This window comes from Artemia sp. Qi Xiang Cuo, chromosome 2 (genome assembly GCF_049724085.1).
Source record: "Artemia sp. Qi Xiang Cuo chromosome 2, ASM4972408v1, whole genome shotgun sequence".
In the NCBI taxonomy this organism is placed as follows: domain Eukaryota; kingdom Metazoa; phylum Arthropoda; class Branchiopoda; order Anostraca; family Artemiidae; genus Artemia; species Artemia sp. Qi Xiang Cuo.
In genome coordinates, this window is record NC_142795.1 from 1890679 (window position 1) to 1916161 (window position 25483).

Sequence of the window (25483 nt, forward strand, 5' to 3'; positions counted from 1 at the left end):
TATACATTTTCAAAATCATTGAACAACTTTGGACATTTCGAATCTGTTCCATAAAATAGTCCACATTTTTCTGTCTTGATACTGTAGTTATAGCCTTCTCTTAGTTCGTAATTAGTAGAGTTACGATTATTCTATTTAGAGTTATACACAATTCCTATAGGAGTTTCATCAACAGGCTCAATATGCTTTTCGTCTTTTGTATTATTTGGTTCATTGAGTGTTTGATCAATGGCAGTAACGTTTTCTGGTACTTTGTTTTTCATCGATTCATCTTTATATTCCTTAGTGATATTTTCTGCCAATACCCTTTTTATTTTTCTGGCAACTTCACTGTCTATTATCACACTATTTTTACACAGGTAACAGTTCCGGCACGTACACAAGATATGGTTTATGATATTAGCAGAAGAGTAGGCCTTTCTTTTCGTCTTTGCTTTCATTTGAATGCTAATACCCGAAAGATGCCCTTCTTCATCGACTCTTATTTGTATCTTGACATTTTCTTTAAGTACGATTATCTCCGGGGATCTTAATCTCACATATCCACTATAAAAAGAGTTGAATTTTTTTTGGGGCTCCGAAGAAGCTCAGATCATCACTGTTGTGACGACGCATACAAACATTTCCGATAGTTCTACCACTTGTACTTATTTCATAGTTTAAATACTTCTCCTTGTCAGCATTCAATGCTACAATAGCACTATCATGTGAACATATTTTCTTAAAATGCTTCATCTTCACTTCTTAGAGATATGAGTTGTGTTTATTGTTTTAGTGTGTAGACAATACTGATTTAATATATCCAATAAACTAGGTAGTGTCGATAAACGGTCGTAGAATACCATTGGGAAAGCCGCATCGTGTCTCTGAGCAAGCATAGAGTACAATTGTTAGACCCGCAAGCATATTTCAAGTAATTTTAATATAAGTGAAAAAAAAGTATAATGACACTTAATTCCAAAAAAAAATTTAGTCCAATAAAAAAAAAGTACTGCTACAGCCAGATCTTCGATAACAGTACATTTCACAACAGGAATGTCTGCATTACTTTTATATTTAACTTTAAGTTTAACAAATATTATTTTTTTATCTTTTATGTATGATGTTTTAAGTATGTTACATGTCATTCTAAGAGATGTAAAAAAAAATTGAAAAAATATATCATGTTAAAAAAAACAAAATGGAGGGGGGGGGGGGGGCAAAAAGTTGGAATCACTGTGAATTTTAATGATAGGTAGACCTTTCCTAAATTCCCATTAATTTCATATTTCCGAACAATTTTCTTTAACTTTTATCTTACCCTGCTACGATAACTCAACTCCGAAAAACAAAAAAAAAAGAATCAAAAGAACTAGAAGTATAAAAATAGACCATATAATTCTACCTATATTTTGAAATATAAGTAGCATATTAGTCGGACACCATTTATACATATATTTATATATATCCAAAATCCAAACCCCTCCCAATTCACCACACGGATACCCAGAACGCTGATACATGGCAACCCTGATATACCTAGAATCAAACAACAAAATATATAGTGTTTTTTTCATTTACTGTCAAAGACCCCTTTTAAGAAACAATATAAACTAATTGATATCCTATATCTTTCTTCGATCCATTCTGAATGAGGTTCACAGTGTTTGAGATCATGTCAATTGAAAATCTATCAGTGTCCGTAATCCTCGTTTTCTCAAATTCCCGTTCTAAAGTTGGCAGACGCCTTGGTCCAAGAATAGGGTCATCATAACGGAAGATATCAACTTTCTTTGGATCTGCAAAAAGACAATCTAGATTTGACAAGGTTGGGAAGTAATAATTTTAATTTCTGCTTTATATTCAGGAATCTGCAGACATGTACTAAGAGAAATACAAAAAGAAAAAAGTCAGCAAATAGGATGAGATAACAACACGCAAATAGGTGGGAATATGATGGCCACAGAACTAAATGAGAAGAAATAAACAACACCAGATGATTGAAGAATTTTCTTGATATATAGTTGTGTTTTTATTATTTATATTCAGCATAATTATTCCCATGCAGTGGGGGTGCCCAGAGCATATTCAAGCCTGTTCAACGGGTAGTGTATAGCAATGCACCTCATCACGGTTTGATTTTTAACATATATTTAATTTTAGGCAACAGTGTTTTAGTATTTTTAGACCTATTATTAAGTCGTGTCTTCCTTTTTTCCATCTCCTGTTGTATTTCCCATTCACACAGTTTTCTATGATAAATTGTTCTTGTTCTAAGATGAAATCCAAGTCCTAGATTATAAAACCTAACCCAATTTAAAGAAAAAAGATGCTATGCTTGAAACGCGTATCTAATAAGGCAAAATGTTCACACGTCCTTGTTATATTAAAATAATTCTTATGTCTTTATTGACATTAAAGAAAAAAAATGCTCAAGCGCAAACAGTAAGCTCTACAACTTATGAACAATCTCGACAAAAATGAAAGATATAAGCAAAATAACCAAACGAAAGTTTTTTCACTCAAAATTTGAAATTTTTCTTTCTTTGTTCTTATTTCTATGACTCTCATTAAACTAAAACCTTTCCTTGGTTCAAGGAGCTTTTTTTTAAATTATGGCTCATCCATCTGTTATATCCTCGTCAAGCTTAAAACAATTCCTCCTCACCTTGAAAAATATAGATTTATCTCCCTTTCCATTTTCCATGATTTCCTTCGAGAACAAATAAATGGAGTCTCCAGGTACCAAATTTGGCAAATATTACTAGAATAGTAATCTAGTTTCTTCTTCTAAGAGACTAGGGGAAAAATTAGAAAGGTTTGAGAGATCGTTAATAGCGCCAAGGAAGTAAAAAAAATACCGCTGTCGAAACAAGACCTCCCAAACTGAAGCAACAAAAATGAAAATCCTTATTGTTGGTTAGAATTTAAAAATAATTGTAAGTACCAAGGACACTAAAAATGAAATATAACTGATTAAAAATTTTTAAATGGAAACTTAAACGATTATTTACACCTTTAGAAAAAGGAATTAAATTTTCAATGAAAAAGACCTCCCTACACAATCATGAGGTTTTTGGTAGCAATAGGCAGCAAATATAAAATTAAAAAATATTCACGAGAGATCGGCAAAAGTAAGCTAAAAACATACGACACCAGATAGCTTAAGAACAAGGTTTTTCCTTCGAAAGAGTAGTTGCCTTTGGGAAACCACAGATAGGTAATGTTAGAATTTATACGGACGAAAAGCTTAGTTAAATTTATATAATTGGTTTCGCTTATTAATTTTCGCGGTTCAACGTGGCAACACAGGCGAGAATATGGTACTGCCCTGCAAATTAATTATTTGAAATAGACAATAGAAAAAATTTTAGAAAATTGCGATTTCCGGGTATGAATAGACCTAAGAGAGGACCAGGAGACAAAAATCCTTTTTTTTTTCTTGGTCTCCTTGATACTTTAAAGGTGTAACTTCAACCGTAAATGGGGCTATTTCCAAAAATATTTAAAGTGTTATTTATCATAGGCAACGCAAAAGCACTGCCTAGGTAAAGAGCAGGGTGGGCACAATGTATTTCTTTTTTTTTAACAAAACCACTTCGTAAAGAAAGTTTTATAAAGGTCCAGTAATTATGTCTTTGGGGCGGTCAATCCCCCACCGCCCTTAGGGCAAGGGCTATAAGTTATGCTAGTTACCCATGATCAACATATCAGATTTTTATGGAAGGGGTGGTTGTATAAACTTCAGAGGGGGTTCATTCAATTGGAAATTGGAAGTTCTGGCACCCTTTTCAAAAGACAAAAATGATTTATGGGCAACAAGCCTCCCCTCGCACACCCTCTGCATCCCATCGACATTTTCAGACGGTCATTTTGTTCAAAATAGTCAGAAGATCATTTAAAAAGGGCTCCGGTATGACACATCCCTCAGAGCCTGGGGTCAAGGGTTGTAAGTTATACCTCGGGGGCATATGAGGTTTTTATGGAAGGTGTGGTCGTATAAACTTTGCAGAAGGCTTATTTGATGGGAAATTGAAAGCTCCAGTTACCTTTTAAGAGTCAAAAGTGATAAGAGGGCAAAAGACCCTCCCCCTATACACCCTCTTCCCTAAATACACTGAAAGAAGATTGGAAGTAGAAACCTCTAGTGCCCTTTTTAAGAGTCAAAAGTGATCGGAGGGTAACCGCCCCCTCCCCTCACGCCCTTTTTTCTACAATGCATCCAATCAAAATTTTGAGATAGCTATTTTGTTCAAAAAAGTCTGAAGGTCAAATAACTATTACTCAGGGGTTTAAAATCTTCCCAACCAACGGGACAAGGGCTGTAACTTATGCAAATTGTCCATTGTTAACATATTTGAGGTTTTTTCTTGGGGGGATTGGTCGTATAAACTTTGAAGGGGACTCATTCAAATGGAAATTAAAAGTTCTAGTTCCTTTTTTAAATGCCCTTTTTAAGAGTCAAAAGTGATTGGAAGGCAACCACCCCCTCCTCATGTCAATCAATTCTTCAAACACATCCAATCAAAATCTTGAGATAGTCATTTTGTTCAGCATAGTTGAAAAGTAAAGCAACTATGTCTTTTGGGCTATCCACCCACCCCCCACCCCCAAGTCCTCCGGGCAAGGGCTGCAAATTATGCAATTCGCCTCTTGTTTACCAATAGTGTTTGCTATTGAGAAAGGCCTGCGTGTTTAAACTTTATTGTTTAAAAAGATCAAGGGCATTCAAGTGAACCTTTCACAGTATGTTGAGGGGAGTGTTAAACTTAATCAAAACACGTTATGTACATATGGGTTGTCAAAAGGGCGTAACTCAGGAACGACTGAGTGTATTAATTTGAAGCTTTCATAAATTGAAACACTATAACTACGGCTTCCGTGGTGATTATTACAAAGACTGAGGATATTGCAGTAAATATTTGAGAAAATGTCGAGTAGAAAGTTGAACTAAATCAGAAAACAATATGTACACAGATTGTCAAAAGGGTGTATCAGCAATATTTTTGAAAATTGAAATTAATTGGAATGGAAATTCAAAGTTCTGGGGCCCTTTTTAAGCTTCGAAAGTGACTGAAGGGTGACCAGCCTCCCTCCCACGTCCAAAGATTCCACAAACACATCCAATCAAAATTTTGAGACAGCCATTTTGTACAGCATAGTTGAAAAGTCCAGTAACTATGTCTTTTTGGATATCACCCCCCACAGTCCTTATAATCTCCTATTAACTTTAAAAAAAAATTTCTACAAAACAAGTTTTTCAAAGAAAAGTAAAGAGCTGAATTAAGCCAAGAATGAGCAAAATTAAATTTAAATAGTTTTCGAAGCGTAAAACTACCAAAAATCACCATCAATAAACAAATGAAACACGCAACGAACAGAAATTACAACAAATAGCCGGACCAAACTCAAAACGGGCAAAAATTAACATGAGTAGTTACTACTTCTCAAGGCCAGACTACAATTTGCGTTTTACTGAAAAAGCAAAAAAAAAAAAAAAAAAATGACCGTGGATAGTCAGTTTAATTGAAATATACTGATATTTATTCCTGAAAGTTTTGATAGTTTTTATTTATGAAAGTAAGAAAAGCGAAAACACTTCAAACGTATTTTGTATTCAGAAAAGCGCAAACTCCCATCACTCTGACTCTCAAAATGGGCAAACTCTCAAAAGGGCAAATCTCGAAGAGCCCTTTTCGAAGTTTCTACGACAACTCCTTCGATATGAAGTGACCTGGTCTACATTGTGCTCACGTCGCTCTTTACTTAGGCAGCGCTATTGCGCTGCCTATGATATATCACAATATAATAGCTTCATAGCTATAACAGCTATAATATATAATTATCAGTTATTAATCTTATTTTAGAACAAACTTATCTTATCTTATATTTTTTTTTTACAAAAATACCTGTTTTACGTTCACTTTCCCGCTGAAGACTCAGAAGCCATTCTAATCCTTTTATTCTACGACATTAAACGACAAAATACGTTTAAATGTTTTAACTTTTTTAACTTTTATCAGTAAAAAAATTATTTAAACTTTAAGGAATGCGTATGAGTATGTATAGATAGATAGATAGATAGATAGATAGATAGATAATTTATTCAGCCACTAGGCCATACACAAACATGAGAATGATTATATAAGACAACAACCAGCATACATGCATATATGCATATTAAACTGACAATCCACAGCCATTATTTTTTCAGTAAAGTGCAAATTACGTTATGGTCTTGAAAAGTTAAGGGGGTTGTCAACGACATAATTTCCAGACCTTTCAACTACGCTGAACAAAATAGTTATCTCAAAATTTTGATTAGATGGGTTTTGGGAATTGATGGGCGTGGGGTGGGATTTTTGCCCTCCGATCACTTTTGACTAATAAAAAAGCACTAGCCCTTGTAACTTCCAATCGAATGAACCTTTTTTGAAGCTTCTACGACAACAAATGACCACCTGAAAATTTCTATCGGATGCATTTCGGGAAAATATGAGGATACGGGAATATGGAGGGGGAGGGGGTATCCACCCTTCGATCATTCTCAATCTTAAAAAGGACACTAGAACTTCTGACTATCAATCCAATGAACCTCCCATCGAAATTTATACGATTACTCTTTCTATATAAACCTTATATGCCCCCGGGGCATAACTTACAACACTTGCCCTGAAGGCTGTGGAGGGGGGGCTATTTTCATCCTCAAAGACATAATTCATGGACAATTCAATTACGTTGAATAAAATGACTATCTCAAAATTTGGATTGGATGTGTTTGGGGAAATTCTGGGCGTGGGAGGGGGTTAGTTGCCCTCCAAACACTTTCAACTATTGAAAAGGGCACTAGTCCTTTCAATTTCTAATCGAATGAACTCTTTTCGTAGTTTTTACGACAACAAATGGTCATCAAAGAATTTCTATCAGATATATTTCAGGAAAGTACCGGGTGTGTGTGTGTGGGGGGGGGGGCATCGACACTCCGATCACTCTGAATCTTAAAAAGGACAATCAAACGTCTGATTACCAATCAAATGAGCCCCTTCCTAAGTTTATACGATCACCCTTTCTAAATATACCGCATATACCCCCAGGGTAAAAACTTACAGGGGTCTGGGGGGTCATCCTCAAAGACATAATTTCCGAAGATTTCAATTATGTTGAACAAAATGGCTATCTCAAGATTTTGACTGGATATGTTTGGGGAAATAGTTGGCGTGGGAGGGGGTTAGTTGGCCCTCTAATCACTTTAGACTACTAAAAAGGACACTAGCCCGTTCAGTTTCACATCAAATGAGCCTTTTTCGAAGTTTCTACGACAAAAAATACCCATCTCAAAATTTCTATCAAATGCATTTCGGGAGCCCTTTCCCTTAGGGCTCTAGGGGGGGGGGGATGTTGTCATTCTCAAAGACAGAATTTTCATATCTTTCATTTACGTTGAAAAAAATGGCTATCTCAAAATCTTGATTGGATGTGGTTGGGAAAACGGTAGGTGAGAGAAGGGGGTTAGTTGCCCTCTAATCACTTTCGAATATTATAAAGGGTAATAGCCCTTTCCATTTCCAATTGAATGAGCCTTCTTCGAAGTTTCTACGACAACAAATAGCCATCTCAAAATTTATATTAGATACAATACGAGAAAATGCTATCAGGAAAATAAGAGGTGTGGGGGAAGAGAAAGTATCCACCCTCTTATCATTCTGACTCTTAAAAAGAACACTAGGACTTCTGTTTGTCAATCCAATGACCCCCCTCCGAAGTATATACGATCAACCTTTCTATATATACCTTACATATCCCCAGGGGATAACTTACAACACTTGCCCTGAGGGCTCTGGGGCGGGAGGTTTTCATCCTCAAAGACTTAATTTCCGGACCTTTCAACTATGTTGAACAAAATGGCTATCTCAAAAATTATATTGGATGTCAATTAGGAAATGGTGGGAGTGGGAGGGGAGTTAGTTGCCCTCCAATCACTTTCTACTATTAAAAAGGGTACAAACAAAAACAAACAAAAATAAAAATAAATAAATAAATAAATAAACAAACAAACAAAAATAAAAATAAATCAATCAAACGGTTCACGGTAACAAACTGTACGTAAGGAGCGACTCTGCTCAATAGTACGGTAACTGAGACTCTAAATAACGGAATTTTGATAACAATAGGCAGATAAGACAAATCAGATTTTTATGCCGATTTCAAATAAAAAACTTTCATCAATTTTACTCTTGCCCATCACAAGTTACGCGCCTGAGAACATTTGGATGATTTTACGAAAAAAGGCGGAAACAACTCCTATAAGTCATAGAACTCTAAAGAAAATCATACCATCATATTCAGAGTAACAGAGAATCCCACTGTAGAGGTTTCAAGCTCCTATCTGAAAAGAGTTGGAATTTTGTATTTTTTTGCCAGAAGAAAGATCACGGATGCTTGTTTGACTCTGTCTCACAACTTTATTTTTTAAAACAATAAAAATCTTTAGCGTAAAGAGCGAGGCGTTGAGGAGGGGACAGCCCCTTTCATATACGGAATAATTTCTGTTCCTTTTAAGTTTTAATGTGGCTCCTTACTTTCAGTTAAAAACTTGTTTTTTTTAGCAAATTTCTGAACGTTTTTGAATTAATGCAGCTTTGATTTTGATTTGAAATCTGGAATAAGTTAAAATCAAAGGGGCTACCCTTCCTATTTACCATTATCTCACTTCACTTCAGAGATGGGATACTTTAATTAGAATTTTAATATTATGATATATTCATTTTTTCCTATGTAATTTTTGCCCTATAATTAACATTGACCGAAAGTTCAACAAAAAAAGGATCTTTAATCTAAAAATAGATGTGGGGAAAAACAATGAGCCCTTTTTAGATGAAACAAAAAAAAAACAAAAGCCACTGACCAAACCTACTAGGACATGTAAAAAGGAGAAAAAGAAACATGAACGCAAGCTGTGTTTAAGAGCTTTCTGTGCAGTAAATCTAGTTTTACGGTAATATCAGGAACGAGAAATTTTGTAATGAGAACCCGGTATTTTCCAAGGGGGGAGAATCTAAAGTAATTAATCCGGATTCTTTTTTCTTAAGAAGGGGAATAATTCCACAAGCAAAAAGCATTGAATGATTGCAGAAAGTTGAATAGGGTTGTTGAAAATTACAGAAGTCATATTTCTTTCTATTAGCAATAATCTTAGCCTATCCTAATCGGATTTTCCGATTAATATCTGAGACTGGCCGTTGATGCAAGCTTGGAAGACTGTTAGTAATAGAAGCAGCCCGCAGACCACGCCAGCACAGAGAATCTGTAAACAATATCTCATCATCATTATCGTCAATGTCTCATAATCATCATGTCTATCATCATCATCAAGATATATATAAAATGCATACCACTTAAAAGAGGATATGAAGCTCCCCCTCAAACGATCGATCAAGGTGCGAGTTTACATCAACTATCCATAATCTTTAAATGTTTGTACTCATCTTCTAATTCGTACCCCCCTTAAATCTGAAATTTGTACCAAGTAAATACCAAAGAGACTTCATGTCCTCTTTACCAATATCTTCTTGAAGTTTTAGCACAAATTACATGTAATTCACCTATAGCTTCGAAAAATTTCGGTCCCCTTAGGAGACTCAACCCTGAATAAAAATAATACGCACACGCTTGCTGAACCAAGAGATTTGTGATCAAGCTTGAGATTTAGTTATGTTATATTGTACATCAAATATGCTAAAACAAGAAATAAATTGCCAAAATAAAAAGTGAAAAAAAATCTTAGAAGTTAATTTCGAACTCATTACAAACAATCTTCTGATGACTATTAACGGCAACTTCTTTTTAGATAATAAACTTTAAATCTTCTTCTGATCGAAATATAATCTAGAGAAAGATTATGCTTTTCCGCATACTTTACAAGAAATTTTCTTACACTGGGATAACTAAACCGTAAAATCTCCCTCTGTGAGAAGTAGAATCAGGGAAATCGGATTTCCATTCATTCAGATATCATTCTCAAGCGGAATTACTGAAATATTTATTTTGCCTGAAGAAATACTGTGAGTCATTTTTTTCCAAGTCCTGAATCTATATACCCCTGTTCTTTATAAATGTTAAGCAAATAAAGGCCGTCAGATTTAAATCCTTACAGAAGAATGCTCTAGTCATGGTAAGACGTTTCTCATGTCAAGGGATCAATTATCGAATATATTGGATTACTCTATTTTTTCCTACCATTGGAATCATTGCAAGTTAAATACATTGCAAGTTAAAAGCAAGTAAAATAGATCCCAAACTTTTTACCATGGCGGACCCAAAAAAACCCTAACAGGTCATCCGGATCCCTTGAAGTTAAAACTACAGAAGAAAATTGTATATATACAGAATATAGATATCTAATGATGATAGTTAGGTGAACGAAGGTATTTTCTTTGAAAAAGGATAAAAATGGTTACCTACGTCAAGACAAAATTAAAACCTTCCTTTCAGCTTACATAATTTTGTAATATAAATTATAAATGTTCTCATGGCTTACCTTACACGTATACAAACTAAAAACCTATGAAAATATTTACATAATATAACAAAATAAAGTGTAACCAAATAAGAAATATTGAGATCCATCACGGGCACATTACGACTGGTTCGCAGACCCCCAATAGTCCCTGGACAACAGTCTGAAAAGCACTGTAATAGATTATTGGATTTAATACTATATGCTATTTATATAATATACAAAATATGCATACAGTTTGGCTATAGCGCCTGAATCTTCTTGGTATCTAGCACATTTATTATCTCCGAAAAATTGATTGTCTCTAACCCTCGTATCTCGTAAAAATAAAAATTGAATTTCTCCAATCCCCATAAATGAAAGTACAAATGACCCATTTTCCTCTCTTTGGTATATTCCAGTCCTATGGCTCGTCTTTCTCTTTCTCTAGTGGCAAACCCTTTATTATTTTTTTATTACCTTGAAGCTGTTCTTCTTTTAATCTTCTTTTTACCGCGTTTTTCGCAACATAAATCTCAATTGTTTATATTACTTTATTCTTTCAGTTTTAGATTGATCTTCATACCTGAAAACATAAAATCTGTTGTTTTACTAACATGAAAGACGATTTTGGGAATAAAATTTTTATCTCTCATGTGGCAAACTGGGACACCGACTTAAAGTAAACTTATGGTGTGGGGTATACAATATTGGCCAATAGGCCTTGTTGGTTTCAAGATGCAATTGCCGTGATTTTCCTTTGAATCTAGGTTTACATGATTTATTTTTTTCGTTTCGTATGAACTAGATAAATTGGTGTCCATTGTGTAGATAAAGAATGGACGGAATCTAAATCCCCCTTCCTTATAAAAGCGTGTATAAATGCAAACTGCTTGCAAATATAACACTGACTAGCAGCCACAACTCTTTCTGGGAGGTGAAAACTTCAAATGATAAACTTTAATTGTTGAATAAGAATAAAAATTGGAAGTGAACAATGACTTATCCAGCAAAATCTAAATTGGAGATCAATTTAAATACGATAAACACGCTAAATAGCATGTCGATGGTTCTCAATTGACTGGATATCTAAAAATTGGCGCTTGACAGGAATTTGGCGTTTCGTCCTACTGTCCTATTTTCTGTCCTGCAGTCATCACTATTAACAGCGTTTTCAAAACTATCTTTAAGCGGCGGAGGGACTAATAGTTAGTCCCATCTTTACCATACATTTTGCCAGCTGTTGGACATTATCTTCCTTAACTTTGTCCTCCAGCTTAACATGCAGTTTTTGATACACCTTTCATGTACCATAACATCCTGTTTTTTTACAGCGTCTTCTCCAGAACTTGGAGCAAATTCAGTCCCAGATTTTGCATTTTTGTCCAGTGGACCCTGTTTGTGACGCGTTAATGCAAAATCAATCCAATCTTTCATCGCTTAATTCTATGACTATCTACCTTAGTTCTGGCCTAGGAATGACCTATGGATGGATGATAGATAGACTTATCTATCAACAAATGAAATGATATCATCTTTATACAATCCTAAAAAGGGCTTATCCCAGAGTTGCCTCTCAATCACTTGGACTACTTGTCTTGACTTTTTCTACAATTAGCCATGTTTTGATACCTACAAAATACTTGATTTTAATTTAAAGTCAACGGATCACATGAAATTGGGATAGCTTGGATGAAAGATACGAAAATAAGTGAGGGCTATAGCAGATAGTGAACAGCATTCGCTGTGAAAAAAAATAGAAGAATTCTATTTCACCTCATTTCAGAGAGAACAGGGGAAGGTTAAACACTTTAAACCTTATCACAGATACTGACTTCAGTCCATTCTTTTCGCGTAGATCGAAAGTTAAGGCCTTTACACCACAGTGAACGAAGATATTTTCTATTCTGAAGTTTCGTCTGCTGCTTTATTTCGGAAACAACACTTCTTTTGGGCCTGCCACAACAGTACCAAATTCGGAACCAAAATTTGGCCTTGTATAAAAACAATAAACTTTATATCAGGATTAAATATAGAGAAAGGCTTCCAAGGTTTAGTTTTAGCATTAGATTTCGTTTACTCTGCATGCTTAAAAAAGTAATAATGCGATGATAATATACATTAAGTTTCTGATTTCTTTCACTAACGTGTGTAAAACACTGTAAGAGATGTTAGGGAACATGGATTATAGATAATAGGTAAGCCAGTGCAAAAAAATATAAGACCTTGTTTACTCTCTTTGAATCACTCACGTTAAACCACTTGTTCGGTTTACCAATTTTAAACTTATAAACTTGTATTGTTTCTAGAAGGCGCGTAAGAACCTGGTTGAACATTGATCTGAACCCTAAATATCAATAGAAAATTGTCATAGTTCTGCTGATCAATGTGTACTGACAAAAGGACATTTGAACGAATAACTTGGTCTAAATTAGAAACTACCAGAATTATGAACTAGACCAGTGTTAGTATAATGCATAGACTTTTCAGCAACAGCATGTGACAGCTAGGCATTGAGCAGTATTCCCAAACGTGCTGAAAAACATTTAACATCAGTATTAAGTCACCGAAGGGCACGAACTTGATTCCATTGTTATTGACACTCAGCGTAAGCTTTTAAAGTTTTTCACACGGCTTTGAGAAGGAATTTGCTGAAACTATAACACGATAATCAGACGGCAGATATAAATTGACGAAAAGAGTCGATTCAATTCTAACTATAAATAGCTGCCATCAGACTCTTAAAAGCACAAGAGTTAAGGTTTTAAGTTGTTTCTCGATTAAACAAGTTAAGTCTCAAGAAGCGCGGCCCCGAGTAACGTGGGCAGTTGTAGCAAACAATATCCTCATTAATTTGTCTCAGAACGTTATCGCTAACGTCAGTTAATAGATGTCCTAGCAGAAAAACAATTCCATAGGTCACATAGATATCATGGATAGTTGAATCAATGGGATTAGAATTAGGTTACAAGAATGGTGTGTCACAGCAAGCGTGTTCTCGAACAGAGGAAACATTCAGGTACAGGCTCAGGACTGTCGGACTTAGTACAAAAGTGATTATTCTTTCTTTTTATCTGATAAACAAAAAATTTAAAACTCACAAAAAAGAGAAAAAAAATTTTCGGGTAAGGAAGACCTACCTAAACAATTTAATTTCTCAGCAAACCAAAAAGATTTCACTGAGAACAAAAACACAAAATTATTGTAAAAACTGAATAGTGGCAAAACTGCGAGTTCAAAATTCAACACAGAAGGCACGACTATAATGAAATAATTTATTTTTTGAGCTAAAAAAAAAAGTTTAGCTTTATTCCAGCTCATGGTTAGCAACAGTGACACAAGTGGAGTCGCCCATCCCAGTCAGCAGTTCATTTTTTAAACATACCTCCGTTTGCTAAGGTCTTGAAAATCTATTATGTAATATTCTTTAACTACTTTTTTGAAGTCTCCTGCATGTGTTTTAATAGAAAGTAACGAATTTAATGCATTTTTTTTTACGTCCAAGAACTCAATTGTAATTCTCCCATTTTTCGTTAAGATATCTAGCCTCTTAATGCCAAATTTGGCAAATGTTACTACCGTACCTGCTTTTGAAGCCTCTCTGGGAAAAATAAATGGAACATGACAAACAAATGACTAGGGAGGGGAGAGAATTACAGGAAACATAACGAGAAAAACTGTTACCAAATCTAATATTGTTCCCACAAATTGGCCCATAGCTCCCTGGAGAATTTAATGATCGTAATAGCTGCCTTCAGTTATTTGGTTTATTCCCTCCCCTGTAAGCAAAGAGCGCATCACATAAACAATACAAAAAATCCAATAAATTGACGACACAAGCAAAACTAATCATAATTTTAACTAGACTTCATTACTATAGAATGGTGCCAAAATTTGTTTCTAAGAAAATTCGGCCTAAAAATGAGAAAGAGAAAACAGAGGGAGAGAAAGAAGGGATGGGGGCAATACAGAAAAAATATATGCTCAATATTACTTCTTGTAACACCTAGAAAGGACAATGTGTCAAATTACCGGTTGTCTAAAATTAGCAGTCATAAACCCCGGGTGTAATTAATGAAATAAACGTGACAATAAGCACTGACTACTCGCTTTAATTTTTGTTTACCAGTCTTGACCCAAGTAATGCATCATGAAAGTAGTATAGCGAAAAAGCGGTATATTAATTGCAGAGGGAAAAGGCAATCATAACCATTTTAGTCCTAAAAGAAATGAGATGTTTTGAAGACTGCAATACCTCAGATGATGCAAACATAAAATGAAATTCACAAATCAACTAGGAAATAGACGGTTTTTTACATCCCCGTCTAACTGGGGTTCAAGCCCAAAAACAGACTTTGTTCATTGTCTTACTAGATCTCATAATAAAGTTAGAGAAATCAATCAAAGTAAGACTCTACTATACCTTTGATTTGTTTCACGGTACGACAAAGACGATCAGTCACCGTCTGAAGCGTGTCACCTTCAATAATGGGTAGTTCAACTTCGAAAAGTCCGGACATGGGTTGAGGGTTGACGAATTTTAGATACACTTTCTCACATCTAAACATGATGAATGGTGATCCAGGAACACAGTCTTGTTTCGTTTTCTCGTCAGCAGATGGGTCATCTGAATTTTTTATGTCAATATGCTGAAGCTAAAAAAAAGAACAGAAAGAACAACATAATAATTGGCTAAATTACGCCAGAATGGACTATCCACCCAAATTGAATAGAATTGGGTGGATTAGTTCTGTCAATGCCAGGCAAATAATGTCCGCTGTTCATTCTCACGTAAATTGGCATGCGTTGCAGTAAAGTTATAAATAGAAACAAGGCAATACAGATCAAAATGTACGGTGTGGCATCCACAATTTTTTTATTTTTTTTATTCGGGCACTGTAAGTATGGAACATATTTTAATGTTGAGTATGAACGGTACAAAAAGCGAAAAAAATTTTGTCAGTACCCACCCAGGTCTTGCCTCTCCTGTTGTGACAGAAAGAAAAGCACTCCGAAGGTTCAAATCGATACTTTGCACACAAAAACAAGTTTGCAACTTCTTCCTTTTGGTTGCTGGTTTAATACAATTGCTGGATTTTCAACTGCAAACGTCTTTGCAACTAATTGCGACTATGACTACTTACGACTGCGACCTCTTGAAACTGCGACTTCTTGCGATTGTGACTGCAACTACTTGTGACAGCGAATGCGACTAATTGCACCTACAACCACTACTGCTACAACTACTAATGCAAATGTGACCACGACAGCAAATACTGCTGCCACTTCTTCTACTATAACTAAAACTATTGGACTAAATCAAAAGTGTTTAAGTGCATTCTGTTTGTCAAAATGGCAAGATACATTATCTCCGGAACGGAATTGAAACTTTCACGGGAAGTTGAAAGTGATGTAAAATTAAATCAAAAGACATTAGGTGTAATCAGATTGCCATAAGGACATCTGTGTAATATCCCACGAAAAGCCGAGTTAATTACGTTGGAACTACCAGAGCATGTTATTGGGGCTGTTGAACCAAACCAAATATACTAGATGCATCCAAAATTATCAATTACGCATTTCAGTTGAATTTTTCAGGGTAAGGTAGAAGAAAGGCTGTACTAAATAAAATAAAAAAAACTATGTGCATCAAGGTTGTCAAAGAAAGAATCTGCAGTATCTCAGGAAAAGCTAAGGGAATTAAACTATACTTTCACGGCATGTTGATGGGGATCTTGAACTAAATCAAAAGACACTACTTGCATCCAAGGTTCTCAAAAGAGTGTATCTGCGATATCCCAGAAACGGCTAAAGGAAATTAAAACTTTAAGGGCATGTTGAGGGGGATGGTCGATTAATATTTGTCTGTGGTCAAGTGAAATCTGTTCGATTTCTTCAATGATTTTTGTTTATGCAGTTAATTTTACGTAAAATATTATTTTTATGTTACCTGTTTCGAAATGTTTGCCTAAAAGGATAGCTTCAGGTTTTGTTATCTTTATAGATGTTAACTTTTTGTTATCATCTATCCCTTTGTCGCTGAATGTCACTCAGATGATCTGTTGCCGTTAAATAAAAATTTGTTAATTAATTTTGAGACGAGTTTTGAAATTAATTTTGAGATTAAATAGTGACGGAAGAAGAGAAAAAAGTGGAGAAAGTTAGGATGGAAACTCTTTTTTAAATTGTAAGATTATCTTCCGTGCTAAAATGGTAAAAATGAGTTAACTGAATTTGTAAAGAAAGTGAAAATTCTGAGCAACTTTATTCCGTGTGAACAATTACCTGATATGTCCTAGGTTTAAAGGTGGAAGGTGAATTTTTTTCTAATTTTTCAGGGTTGGAATTTGAGTAATTTGGTTTCCTTTTGAGTTAGTTTCAAGGCAAGTTTTGCTAGCACCACACAAGCCAGAAAACTCAAATCATCAGGAAAATCAATCGTTGATTGATTGATGTTCGAAGGCCCAGGAATCTTGTAAGAAAAAATTTGGAAATGAGGTCTCAGGAGCCGTTTTGTTGCATGAGCTGATCTGAGGCTTGTCTTACCAATTAACCAAATTGGTTTTGCAAAAGAAACTCCAAGATTTTGACCATGTCGTAAGAATTTTAACAAAGGCAAAAGAAGTTGCCCTTATTCTGTGTTCAGAGGGTGGAATGCTGGTTTGCCATCAGCACGGTATTTGGCAAGCGCATGGGCAACCCAGCTCACATCAACGATACCAGACAAAGAGGCTCAAATTCTCAGGCAGTCATAACATCTGTTTCTTTGAGTGGTGGCACATCCAGTGCAGCTAGAGATGGCTATTGGCCCAGAAATAATGCCGTATATTTTCGTTGTTTCAAAATAGGACATACTAAGAAAAATTGTCGAGACAGCTTGATAGGAGATGTAAACTCCAGAGGTCACGTTTAGACATCAGTTTGAAACGTGAGCACCAGAACTCGATACCACCATAATTCCTTCCGCTTTCTGTGAAAAAAGTTGATGGTCCAAGACGGTTGCCAATGGCTTTTCGTTGGCTTCTGATGGTGAAATGTTTTGGGCGAATGGCCGCCCTATGATGTCTCTGTTTAACACGGGAGATTATAATTCTCTTATCAGAGAATCGGTATTTAGGAAATTGGATTTTTGGTGTATACTACAAAACGACGAATTATCTGGTTCATGCAACAGCATAACAAAAGTCTCTCCTATTTGTAGCAAGCACTGTTTTTCTTTTAAATTTTGCGAATCAATCAGTGAAAGTTGAAGTTTTGTTTGTCCGGAATTACTATATCTATTGGTTATTGGTGTCAAGGATATTTTTGAAAATGGCTTCATTCTTGATGGCTCTGACTGTGCAGTTTTGTTGAAAATTGAAACAGTTGTGCAATGAGTTTTCATGGCAATAGTTCTTAGGTTTTGGCACATCAAGCTGTTGAGTCGAAGTCAGAAATTGTTGCAGATCCGCCGAAATGGTGTGTTATGTTTTCTGAGGAGCTGATTGTTCCTCTGTGGTCAGTAAAGCAGATTGGGGTTTTCCTTTCTAGGACCAGGAATATACATAGTAAGTATAGAGTTAATAATTGTCTTTATTTCCGTCTATAGGTTTTCTCGCTTCGGAGCTTGAATGCAAAGTTCAGACAGATGATCAGCTAGTAGATGTTGCTGATGGAGTGTTCAGAATATGACTCACTAACAATTCGGAGGAATTTCTCAAGAAATTATATATACCTCGAAGATCTGTTTCTGTTATTATCGGAGGAGTTGGCTTTGGTACAGTTGGCTTTGGTTGGCTTTGGAGTTGGCTTTGGTACTGCAGACAACAATGTTTCTTGCTCCTATTCATCAAAGGTTAGGTTACTAGTACAGCCTACCAGGCTCCACCCACAGAAATTTTTCACCTCGTTTGATTTGTCTCATTTTCAGTCTGTTGCTTTGAGGCAACGATTTTTAGAATTGACGGGCAAACACCGTATAATATTTGCAACACGTGGGACGCATTTTGGTATTGTGATTTAATGGGCTTAAAATAAATACGGTTGATTCATCTCCTGTGCGTAGCCGTCTCTACAATTGCACAAATGGTTTACAGCCAATTTTAAGAGATACACGTTACTAAAGGCTTGAATCATAGAAAAGTGTGATTTTCCCTATGCTTCGCCAGTCATCCTCATCAAAAAGATAAACAATAAATGGCTTATGGCGGTCAATTATAGATCATTGAATAAAAATACCCTTAGGGACAGTTATATGTTGCCAAATATTCAGGATGTACTAAACAGATGTCTTCCTCTAAGATCTTTTCTACCAATGATTTATCGTCAGAATATTACTAAATTTTGGTGAAGGCTGGGATACAACACCTTTTGTTTGCAGTTGTAGTTAATTCTGTTTTAAACGAGTCCCATTTAAAATGTGCAATATCCCGTCACCATTTCAACGACTGATGGAGAAAACTTTCCGCTTGATATTGCACAAAGCGGTGGAGGTATTTTTACATGATGTTACGTCATATTTTGGAGATAATTATTCGCACTTTAAGATTTTGGACGATGTTTTTTTTTTTTTAATTCAAGACGCTTACTTGCGATTGCGTCATTCAAAATACACATTTTTGGTGACGTCGATTTCAATCCTTGGTCACATTTTGGAAAAGAGTACCAAAAAACCAACTCCAGACAAAAATTTGGCCGTTCAGAAATTTCAATATCCAATGAAACTGAAGGCACTAAGAATTCTGTTAGGTTTATTTTCGTTGTTCCACAGATACATAGCTGGTTTTGCCGCCATATGACCCGTCCGTTGAATTTGTTGATGAAAAACAGTGTGTTTTTGGTGAGGAAGAAAAACTGTCCATTAAAACCACTAGGGAGAAACTGCTAAGTTCACCTATTCTTAGTCTCTCTAGAATAAATCAGGGAGTTTATCTTTTCGCCACCTACGCCAGTGACAATGCTATCGGGGCAAAGTTTTCAGTTTCAAGAGGGCAAGGACGTGATTTTGCAAAATGACTCGCGACGTTCTCCGAAGGAACAAAATTATTCAGGGAAAGAAAAAGAGACTTTAAGTTTGGTCAGTTTCGTGAATTTTTACTGTCAAGATTGAAAGAGATGAGCAGAGTGTTCAATGGCTAATGACTCTTAAGGATCCTACTGGTCGCTTAGTCCGTTGATCTTTAACACCCCAAGAAATTGACTTTGAAATTGTTTACCGTCCAGGGAGGTGAAATTGTGTTCCCGATGCATTGTCAAGGCAACAAGTAAACCCTATTAGAGAATTGGTCTGCTTTAGTTTTAACCAAAGGTTTAGACATAGCGACGTTGAATCGAGAACAGAAAAGAGACAAGTTTATTTCAGCGGTTTACGTATTAAGAACATAAATATAGGATGACATAGGATGAGCAGCGTCGCCAGCGTAGAGGGAACCAGTCGTCAGCGCCGTCAGTCTTCTCCAGAGTGGTCGGTTCAGGGCGAGGGTTGTCGCTTCAGCCGGGTTGATGTTTCTGGAGGCGAGCCGATCACGGATGACGTCCGCCCATCTGGTGCTTGGTCTTCCCCTAGGACACCTCCAGTCGTTTGCAGCTGGGTCGAAATCGAAGATGAGCCGGGCGGGTGTTTGGGCAGGGAGACGGAGCAGATGACCATACCAACACAGCGAGCGAGACTCAAGCTGCTCGGACAGAGGTGGGAGATTGAAGGACCTGAGGATTTCCGAATTTCGTACCCTGTCGGGCCATAGGGAGTGTTCAATTATTTGGAGGTTTTCCGTCTGGGTTGCATCTATCTCCAGCGTCTGTGTCTTATTCAGCAACCCCGTCTCTACAGAATAGAGTATAACACTGGCAATCGAAGCAGAATATATTTGTGCTTTGGGGAGGCGGCTGATCTGGGGTTTATGGAAGACTGTTTTTTTAAGGCGACCGAAGACAGAGTTTGCTTTTGCCGCTCTTGCCGATATTTCGGCATCTAGGCTTCTGTTTGAGCAGACAATTGAACCAAGGTAGGTAAACTACTTGACTACCTCTACAGTTTGGCCACAAATTTCCACAGATGACAGGGGGTTGGACGGCGTTTTCTCAACGGGCATTATCTTGGTCTTCGACCAATTTATTTTCAGACCGAGTTTCTCAGCGGCAGAGGCCAGTGTTTCCAGAGTAGTTTTGAGGTCACTAATGTTTTCGCATATTAGCACCACGTCGTCAGCAAAGTCGACGTCTGAAAGAACTCTTCCAGCAAAGCCTATGCCAAACGGCAGCACCTGTTTTGCTTTATTCAGGATATGGGCTATTACACAGTTAAAGAGCTCAGGTGCAGCGGCACATCCTTGCCGGACACCGTTTTTAATTTTGAAATATCCGGAAGGCCGTCCATTTACGATCACCGCACTTTCAGTGTTATTATACAGCTCTTTGAGGAGACGGACGATTTTCGTGGGTACGCCAGCAGACTGAAGGATTAGCCATAGTGACTGCCTATCGACAGTGTCGAAGACAGATCGAAAATCGACAAAGGCAATGTACGCCTTCCTCTTATATTCAAGAGTTTTCTCTACTAGCTGTCTAATCGTAAGATTTGCTCGGTGGTGGACCTGCCCGGCATGAAGCTAGCTTGCTGGGGGCAACGGGGGGCATGGAGGCAGCTTGTTGCCCGTTTGAGAAGCAGCATAGCGAAGAGCTTTCCAGGAACTGAGAGTAAAGTTATGCCACGATAATTGCTACATTCTGCTTTGCTCCCCTGCCTCTTGTAGATTGGTACAAGTAGGTCCTTCTTCCAGTCTGAGGGGATTTTTTCAGAGTGCCACACAAGGTTAAACAGCATTTATAGCCAGAGGATCATGGCTGGACCCCCATTTTTAAGGAATTTCGATGTTAGGCCACATATTCCTGGCGCTTTGTTATTCTTTATCTTGCGGGTGGCAGCTTTTATCTCCTCCGCTGTAAATTCAGGGCCATCAGGAGCAGGTATGGTAGTAGCCGCAGCAGCCGCTAGCTCGTGGTCCGTCTGGTCTGGTGGATCTGAGTTGAGCAGTTTCTCAAAGTGGTCCTCCCCCTGGCGGAGGCATTGTGATTGGTCGTAGATATTCTCACCGCTAGCTCTTCGAAGGTATGACGTAGTTTGAGTGTGCTGACCTGACAGCTCACGAAGAATCTGTTAGGTGGCTCCACTGTCCTTTTTCTTGGCGGCCTCTTGCAGTTCGGATGCCTTGCTGTCAATAAAAGCCTTGCGGTCTTTATGCAGCATGGAATTGCGCTCTTTGTTTAGCAGTCTGTATGTAGCCATGTCCCCGCCAAGACGTGCTTCTCGCCTGAGCTCTATGATGGCAAGGGAGTGATTACTGATCCAGTCCTTTTTCTTCCGTTGCCTCATTCCAACAACGTCAGTTGCGGCCGCAAGAGTGTTCTCTTTGAAGGACTTCCATGCAACTTCACTATCATCGCATTGGCCGAGGACCTCAAATCTGTTGGATATCTCCACATGGTACCGCTCAGCCAGAGCGGGGTCCTGTTGGATACGACCGGCATCAATTTTCCGAGAAGACTGGCTGTTCTTCATAGCTTTGAGGCGGAGCTTAATTTTGGCTGCTACCAGCCGGTGGTCGGTGTTCCCGAGCTCCGCGCCACGGTAGGTGCGGCAATTCTGAACAGACGACAGCCATCGTCGACGTACGATGATGTAGTCGAGCATGTTCTTTGTTGATCCATCATTGCTATACCAGGTGTACTTGGCTATATTTGGTCTCTGGAACCATGTGTTCGCAATCGTTAGATTGTGGGCCAGACAACAATTCAGCAGCCTCTCTCCATTATCGTTTAGGCTATCCACTGTAACAGGTCTAACAGGGAGATCCCACAGCCCTGATTCGTTTGAAAAACTTACATTCAAGTCTCCTAGGAGGAGGAGGTAGTCGTGGGGAGGTACAGAAGATAGTTCAGAACTTAGCAGGTTATAGAAATCGTCTTTGTCTTCTTCATCAGCGTCGTTTGTGGGGGCATAGCACGTAATGACAGTTATTTTGCCGTGCTTCCCATCCAGTCTTACGGTCAGGAGTCTAGGCGATACTGGTTTGAATGACAGGAGGGCCCTACATGCAGCACTGTTCAGTACTAGGCCAACGCCTCCTCTTCTTTGGCTACCGCCAGACCACAGCAATGTGCGTCCTTCACCTATGTCCTCTTCACTATGTCCAGGGAGGTGTGTTTCGGTGACTCCAGCTATTTTGACTTTATATTTTTTTAGTTCGTTTGCTAAAAGAAGCTTCGGACCGGGTTGGTTCAGCGTCAGGACGTTCCAGGTGGCCACGTTGGTGCCACGTTGGTCAACGATGTTCAGAGGGGATCGTCCTTGGGCGGTCCGGGGTCGAGGCGAGATTTGAGAAGACATATCCGAGGCTGAATTAAATCTGATTCCATTCGCAGCAATAAGGGTTTCGGGGGGAGGGCTGCCAACACAACCGTCCCTAGGTGCATTTGGTTCCCCGGTGGCTAGCAAGATATCCAGAGGCACGTGGAGGTTTACACTACACTATCATGTAGTGTAAACCAAGACGGTTCTTTTGAAAGGAGGAAGGTGTAATGGGTTCAATTTCTTCGGTACATTTTTTAGGCAGTTATTTTTAAGGAAGATATTCTTTTTATGTCTCCTATTTACAAACGAATAAGGAAACGGATAGCTCCAGACGTCGTGAAATTGCCAATCGTTTCCAAATGAGGTTTTCCACTGAAATAGCACAATTTTAATATTGACATTACATTGAATGGATACTTGTTGGATGACAATTGGATGTTAAAAAATGTGAAGAAGCAGTAGAAAGCAGCAAGTCACAGTAGCAAGTAGTCCCCATTGCAGTTACAAGTAATCGCAGTATTAATTAGTCCCAGTTACTAGCAGTAGTAGTTCCAATACTGTAGAACTTTGAATGGATGGGTTCGGGGAAGCTTGGGGTAAACCAAGTCTCAGTCTTAAGTCCACTAATTTTCAACAACGCACTTAGAACAGCGACAAGAAAAATCCCACCCTATATTATTGACAGCCATTTTGATATTGGTCACCTGTCATACGCAGACGGCATGCTTCTTGTCGCTGAAAATCTGTCTAATGGAAAAAGCTATTGAGGCTCTTCAGGCTAGTCTGATTGGCCTTGCTATTGAATCGTCGATAACAGAGTTCAGATAGTAAACCCGAATGAAAAGATATAATCGATAAGAGTCCCTTGAATAGTCTCAATCATTGTTCCTAGGTCTGAAGTACTTGGGCATTCCTTTTGGTTCATCAACGAGAGCGACATGAACTATGGTTATTAATGAGTTAAAAAAGAAACTCACAAAATATAAGAAAATATAAGGTGTGCTGGCGATAATTAAAGTGCAATTTGACAACTATAAGTTATGAAAGCTCTACAACTCCATGTTGTAAAGCTCTACAAGTACAATTTTACCGGTACGCTAAGTATTTTATTGGTATCCCTCTGTGGTTCGGGATTCATACATTAGTAATAAAAATACCATGTTTTATATACATGTTTTTTTGTTTGTTTTTTTTTCAACTGAAAGAAAGCCGATTTAGTTAGTTTTACATCGTGTGTCAGCACAGAGTAAAGCAATTTTAAGTCCAGTTTTACCGGTATGTTAAGTATTTTACTGGTACCCCTTTGTGGTTCCTGGAGTCATACATTAGCAATAAAAATACCATGTTTTTATATATATATTTTTTTGTTGTTTTTTTCATTGAAAGAATGCCAATTTAGTTAGTTTTATATCGTGTGTCAGCATAGAGTGAAGTAATTTTTGTTTATAATGAGGATTTTTACTTCAAAATATCAATTTACTGCGAAAACCAATTTGCAAACATTTTGAAGGTAATTGTCCACCAAAACGGTACACCATACGGCGTTTGTGTTCGATTTTCCAGGATAAATTGCAGTTGCAGCCAGAAATTACACACAAATAATATCCACAAACACAATACGTATCAACGCTTCTTAAGAAAAAAAGAAAAAAGCGTGGCGTGTTACAGGGGCAATTGGGCCTATGTATCATAAGACATTTTTCTACTTAATATAATTGGATATAATTGGACCTATGTAGTCTCACAAGACATTTTTCTACTTACAATGATTTTGCAATGGGAACAAACATTTAGAAGCTTTTCGGGTTCAGGGTGCTAGAATAGGTTTGAAAATTAATGTTAAGAAGACTAAGTCACTAAGGCCAGGAATAAGTGAAGATGAAAAGGTAACGTTGGATAACGAAAATATTGATCAAGTGCGCAGCTTCAGTTACCATGGTGGTATTATTAGTAAAGACGGTGGGAGCAGTGAAGATGTTAAAAGTAGAATAGCCAAGACTCACGGTGCTTTTTCACAATTAAACAAAGTTTGGAAGAATAGGAAGATAAGTCTTCAAACCAAGATTAGAATATTGGAAGGTACAGTGATGACAGTGGTCAAATATTGCGCTGAAGCATGGGTGCTCCAAAAATCGGATGAAGATTAACTAGATGTTTTCCAGAGAAATTGCCTTTGGATTGTTCTGGGCACCCGGCTGACTGACCGTATTTCAAACAGTAGGCTGTACGGAAGATGTGATTCAAGCCTGCTTTAAAGATTTAAAGGAAATGGGACTTCCTGGGAGGGTGTAAACAGGATGGCTTTCAATAGATTGGGATGGAGGAGGAGCGTGCGCAGCTGTGTTGGCCTCAGGCGGCTTGGTGCTGCGATGAGTTGTTAGTAGTAGTAGTAGCATGTATAATATAGTGGAAGCTAATTTTGTTTATTATGCGTGATGCACGCAGTCACTGAAAGCCCTATCATTACTTGGAAAATCAACAAAAAGACTAAGCCAACCATGATTTGGTTTGGTAATGAAAAGTGACGTCAGATGGCATCTTAATTTTACCCTGGATTTTTTTTTCGGTTCCATTTCCCACTCTAATTAGATAGAGTAGTAATCCAAAGCCGGGGTTAATTTTCAATTGAGCTCAACGAATTCAACTTCCCCCTAAGCACTGGCGAACCAAGATTCCAATTT

The 25483-nt window shown here is 37.5% G+C and overlaps 1 protein-coding gene across 3 annotated transcripts in view; it reads right to left on the reverse strand.

Annotated features, from left to right (window-relative positions):
• Nucleotides 1-1515: 1515 nt before the first annotated feature.
• LeuRS (Leucyl-tRNA synthetase) overlaps nt 1516-25483 on the reverse strand; it is a 283085-nt gene continuing 259117 nt past the window's right edge. For all 3 annotated transcript variants that reach the window (XM_089098621.1, XM_089098630.1, XM_089098613.1), the window contains exons 18-19: nt 14898-15129; nt 1516-1778 (exon numbers count right to left, since the gene is read on the reverse strand). In XM_089098621.1, coding sequence (XP_088954747.1) covers nt 1576-1778; nt 14898-15129 — 435 coding nt within the window. In that variant the 3' untranslated portion in view covers nt 1516-1575. The remainder of the gene's footprint in view (nt 1779-14897; nt 15130-25483) is intronic.